General features: G+C 35.9%; 1 protein-coding gene across 3 annotated transcripts in view; it reads right to left on the bottom strand.

The window, feature by feature from the left end:
* Nucleotides 1–324: 324 nt before the first annotated feature.
* Nucleotides 325–6000, bottom strand: part of NMD3 (NMD3 ribosome export adaptor) — a 29875-nt gene continuing 24199 nt past the window's right edge. For 2 of the 3 annotated variants that reach the window (XM_010366725.2, XM_010366726.2), the window contains 3 exons: nt 3662–3768; nt 2922–2992; nt 885–2465 (listed from right to left, as the gene is read on the bottom strand). In XM_010366725.2, the coding sequence (XP_010365027.1) occupies nt 2335–2465; nt 2922–2992; nt 3662–3768 (309 nt within the window). In that variant the 3' untranslated portion in view covers nt 885–2334. Of the gene's footprint in view, nt 423–884; nt 2466–2921; nt 2993–3661; nt 3769–6000 lie in introns of those variants that run through there. The other variant, XM_030932091.1, reaches the window with a different exon arrangement.

Below are 6000 nucleotides of genomic sequence, written 5' to 3'. Positions count from 1 at the left end.
AATTAGCTTGATGCTGTTAAACATCTCAGTTACACAAGCAACTCTACCCCTGAACTTTTCTTGCTCATCAGTGACTTTTATTGGGGAACTGGGGGACAGAGTCTCACTCTGTCGCCCAGGTTGGAGTACAGTGGCGAGATCTCGACTCACTGCAACCTCCGCCTCCTGGGTTCAAGCGATTCTCCTGGCTCAGTGTCCCCAGTAGCTGGGAATACATGTCTGCACCACCACGCCCGGCTAATTTTTGCATTTTTAGTAGAGACAGGGTTTCACTATGTTGGAAAGGCTGGTCTTGAACTCCTGGCCTCAAATGATCCGCCCTCCTCAGCCTCCCAAAGTGCTGGGATTACAGGCATGAGCCACTGCACCTGGCCCCTCAGTGACTTTTGACTCTAAATCAGCAGCTTCAAGTGCAGATTTGGCTACAAAAAAATAATGACCATACTGACTTGTAAATTAGTTGTATTTATAAATTGGTTAAAAATCATGTTCTTGTGCATTTGATTAATACCAGCCTTCCCAAGCCATAACAACTTTGGAACATGATTAAGAATACTGGGGGACCCACAAGTCTCAAGTATGGGAACCTTACTACAGTATAGTAGATTTATCAAGGTTATTTAACTTTGTGCAAGCTCTTGGATGAGTTTTTCTCTTAGCTACATTCGTTTGCCTATCACAGTCTTTCAACCAAGAAATTTCAATACTTAGTAGAGCATCAAAATGAGTAAGACTAAATAAGACTAAGTAAGGTTAGTGGGAAACTATATTTTTCAGTGGAAAGATTATAAAAGTACTTAAATAACATCAACAATTCTACTCTGGAAAATTGCATGCTTTCTCATGTAAATATGACAACGATGCAACCATTTCAAAAACATGAAAAAGGGCGAGGATGGCTTTATTTTCATGCTTTAAAATATCTTGACGTGGAAGATGTAAACACAGACCACCAATGAAAACTTGCTTTGGTCAATCTTACTTTTCAAGAACTAGGACAAGCCTCTCCTACTAGGCCACCACCAAAGAGAGCATATGGCTTTTAGATCCACAATTTTAACAAAATATGCAGACAGAAAAGAAGCCACTATAGAAAATTTAGGCCTTTATTCATAATTTCAAAATTGGAAAGTCCAATATTAAAAAAAAAAATGTTTCACACAGTGGCACTTGCTCAATCTCTTTATTTAATGGCACACACAGAATGAATGAATTAGCTCGTAGTTGTGGCATACTTAGTCTGATCTTGCTTATAGATATAGGATTTTTTTTTTTTTTTTTTTTTTTTTTTATTTTATCAAGTCTTGTCAAGGTGAAATCTTCACCACTGGGCAATAGATATAGGATCTTAATAATTCATTCTCAGAATACTTTAAAACCTAAGCCAGTTTTTCTTTCAAGGATGTGGAAAGCATTCCTCATTCAAATCTGATTAATAATGGTTTTATAAAGTATGTACCTCATTTTTATTAGTCATTATCTTCATGCTGGATTCTAATATTCTTTTTGATGGTGATGTGTTCAATGACAGAAATTTAGAGAGAGAAGATTCCTTCTCAATTTATAAACAAAAATTTTAAAAGCATTTTTGATGTGGTAGGAATATATTTATATGAGAAAAGCAGCTACTGCCCTAAACTGGCAAAAATAACAAAAGAACAAATTGTTATTTAACATTTAAATAATGAGTCTCTATTTGCTATAAATCTACAGACATTTTAAATATATTTCCTCCTACTGCAATAAAAATTAAAGTAACTCCCTGTTTAACAACTTTTGAAGAGTTAACTTCATAAGGAAGATTGACTTGCCTCCTGAATGTCCAGTGATAAACTGAACCCTAATTTCCCTATCTCAAGAACATAAAAATGATGTAAAGTGAATCAAAGTATGTACCAAGTTAATATTAAAAATGCTTCTTCATATGGTCTTTCACTAAAGTAATCAATGTAAAAATAATATAAAAATGTGTTTTTGCTTGAATATTTAGTGAATGTTCAAAGAATCACAATTTTTGAGCTTTTACATCCAGAGTACTATACTATGTGAAAATACTACAGTGCCTCATATAAAAAAGCACAGTGATAAAATTCCACATGTAAAATAGCCTAAATATCAATAATAATTACATTCTCCATAATCTTTTATTATCTAAAACTTCAAATCCATCCATCTTTTTCAGTGGTTTGAGTGAGCACTCAAAACAATCACGTTTATTCAGGTTTAAAACTAAATTTCTCCTCTTGAAATCTGGAGGCATAGAGAGTAGACACTTAAGGTAATTTTGTCCAACTTCTTAAGCCCATGTATGTGGAAACAGTCTACAACATCTCATTATGTCATCATTGATGCACCTTCTTCACCAGTGGCATCTTGGGAAATATGAAGGTCTTCGAGCATCTCAGCCAGACTAATTCGAGGTGCTCCTTCATCATCTGTGTCACTTTCCACAGGGATAGTTGAATCTAAAAAAAAATACAAAGAGAATAAAACAAATACAAAGTATTTATATGTATACAAAGTATTAAGTATATTTGAAAATATACAAATATCTACCTTTACCATTATTATGTAACTATATTGTATCAGAAACTCTTGTCTCTTACAGCAGTCATTCAAATTATATTCACTGAACGAATGAACTGAATAACTGTATGAATATACTTCCACCACTATAGGAGTGAGCAACTTAAAGGATCAGGCTAGAATGCAAATAATATTAACTGTAATATACAAAACAGTATTTTATAAAGTTTTATTTATTGTTTTGCAAGTTTTTTTTCTGTAGAAGTCTGACTAGAGTAGTTGAAAAAACAATTAAAGACATTTATGAGAATCAAGGCTTAAGATACCAAAATCATCACACTAGGAACTACACTTATATACACAACAAATGACTTAAACACTCCTAGAACACCAACCTCTGTAAATGTTGACATTTTTTCTAATTGCCTCATCTTCTTCAAGATCTTCAAGAAAATCTTGGTATTGCCTTTAAATAAACATTTAAATATTTCATCAGCAAAAATATACAGTTATATTTTCTTCATTGTAAGGACTATGTAGACATACTGCTGTTTCCCACTCACATTTCATGATACAATTTTATATAAACTCATTTTTTTTAGACATTGGCATCTTCATCAGTAAAGCCACTTTTTGAATCATTCAATAAACTGTTTTAGAACATTTTCTTCATTTCTGCTTAAATTATTTGAGAAATAACACACTTGGCATCAATGAGCTGTTTCCTCAAGCTAGAAGTACTCATCTGCTATTTGTGATATTCATAATGTAATTATTTATTATAAAGTCATGTGCCACATACTCTATGATGTTCACACAACAAAATCACCTACTGATGCATTTCTCAGAAGGTATGCCCACTGTTAAGCAAAGTATGACTATATTTTAACTTTTCAAATTAATTGTTTACATTAACACTACAATTATTAGGTCATAAACCAGGAGATAATTACTAAATCTGTGTTAAATGTCTTTACATCATCTTACATTGATTCCATTAATACCTTGATAAGAATCCAAGATTATAATAGAGTGGAAGGATCAATTATGTGATTCCTATTTCTTTACAACATAAAAAGTATTATCATAAAGATTTCCTTTGAGACAACATAAGAGATTTAAAGAAAAGCAAGACCTTTCATCATCTGTATCCATGTTTTCTCTCTCTCTTGCAAGCTCTTTCAATTTCCAGTTTCTACGACGCTGACGTTTGGTCCGGTCATAGCTCTTCTTGATTAATACCTGCAAGATAAATATTTGTAAAGTTATAAAGAATGGGAACTATACAGTGAGGCCACAAAATTCAGTAAAGCGAAAAAATGACCAAACTAATGACAGTGGTTACACCTCAGGAGAAAGGGGAAGGGATGGTGAGGCAGTGCCAATAGGACTTTTAAAATTTTTCTCCATGTATTTTAACTTTTTATGAGAATGGATTCAAGCATTATTTGTATAATTGTTAAAATTTACTAAAGTTTTTCAGTGACTGAATACTATTTTTCTTAATAAAAACTGCAGTTTTCTTTTAACTCAAACTTCAGTTTTCAGCTACCATTCATATAAATCATTCTGAATATCCCAAGTAGATACTTTTTCTTTCTCTTATTCCCACCAATAAGCATTTACAGAACTATATATAACTTTCACAACAACGTATTTTAGAATGCTTAATTATAGAATGAAAATAATTTTACAAAACACAAAATCTTGTAAGACTGCCATGATCTCCTCTTATGACCTTGTTAGAAATACTTATTTAGATTTACACTCCAACCATGCTGTTATTCCTAATTTATCAACTAACAAAAGCACAACTGGGCAGGTGGTCGGAGTCCTTGATTTGTCGTGGCTCTTTTTTTTTTTTGCTCACTGCTAAAGAAATCAATGTTTATTCTAAAAGATTAAGCAAGTAGAGAAGACAGGGTCTTTCACACTAATTTCATTCGGTTTCTAATGATTCTTAACCTCATCATGTTTTCCAAGACTTGATAAAGTGAAGATTATTTTTCAATGACATTTTATTCAGCTTTGAGTAACAGCCTTAACTCTAAATGCCTTCTTAACTGAACAATATATGTGAAACGAAGTGAGCCTAATAAAAATGACCTGAATAAATGCTAAATGTCATCATTTTTAGCTGCAAATTTATTTATTTATTTACCTTTTGGAGATGGAGTCTCGCTCTGTCGCCCAGGCTGGAGTGCAGTGGCGTGATCTTGGCTCACTGCAACCTCCACCTCCCAAGTTCAAGCAATTCTCCTGCCTCAGCCTCCTAAGTAGCTAGGACTACAGGTGCATGCTACCATGCCCAGCTAATTTTTTATATTTTAAAAGATGGGGTTTCACTGTGTTGTCCAGGCTGGTCGCGAACTCCTGAGCTCAAGCAATCTGCCCACCTCAGCCTCCCAGAGTGCTAGGATTACAGGCGTGAGCCACCACACCCGACTAAATTTATTTTTGCTCTACAGATAGTATCAGGTATTTTGAGAGAGAATGCAAATGTGATTAGAAGAGGAACAAAAAATCACAATAAATCTTGGATTTACCCCACCAAGAAAAATTATTTAAAATGAAACCAGGCATGATAGGTGACACCTGTAATTCCACCTACTTGAGAGGCTGAGGTCAGAGGATCACTTGAAGCCAGGAGTTCCAGACCAGCCTGAGCAACATAACAAGATCCCATCTCTACAAAACATTTTTTAAACATTAGCTGGGAGTGGTGGCATGTGCCTGTAGTCTCAGCTGCTCAGGAGGCTGAGGTGGGAGGATTACTTGAGCTCAGAAGTTTGAGCTGCAGTGAGTGATGATCATGACTGCATGCAAGCCTGGGCAATAAAGCAAGACTCCCCTTCCTCCCTTCCTCCCTTCCTCCCTTCCTCCCTCCCTTCCTTCCTCCCTTCCTTTCTTTCTCTCTTTCTTTCTTTCTTTTTCTTTCTTTTTCTTTTTTCTTTTCTTTTCTCTCTCTCTCTCTCTCCCTCCCTCCCTCCTTCCTTTCTTTCTTTTCTTTCTTTCTTTTCTGTCTTTCTCTCTCTCTTTCTTTCTTCCTTCTTTCTTCCTTCTTTCTTTCCTTTCCTTTCCTTCCCTTTCCTTCCCCTTCCCCTTCCCTTTCCCTCCCCTCCCCTCCCTTTTCTTTTCTGTTCTGTCCTCCCTCCCTCCCTCCCTCCCTCTCTCTCTCTCTCTTTTTTTTTTTTTTTTTGAGACAGAGTTGTTTTTGTTGCCCAGGCTGGAGTGCAATGGCACAATCTCAGCTTACTGCAACCTCTGCCTCAGCCTCTCGGGTTCAGGTGATTCTCCTGCCTCAGCCTCCCAAGTAGCTGGGATTACAAGAATGCACCACCATGCCCTAGAGGCAGGGTTTCTCCATGCTGGTCAGGCTGGTCTCAAACTCCCAAACTCAGGTGATCCACCTGCCTAGGCCTCCCAAAGTGCTGGGATTACAGTCTTGAGCCACCACACCCAGCCTCCCGTTTT

This window comes from Rhinopithecus roxellana, chromosome 1, assembly GCF_007565055.1.
Source record: "Rhinopithecus roxellana isolate Shanxi Qingling chromosome 1, ASM756505v1, whole genome shotgun sequence".
Classification (NCBI taxonomy): Eukaryota; Metazoa; Chordata; class Mammalia; order Primates; family Cercopithecidae; genus Rhinopithecus; species Rhinopithecus roxellana.
Note: the sequence above shows the minus strand (reverse complement) of the source record. Positions and strands in the feature narration are given on the sequence as shown.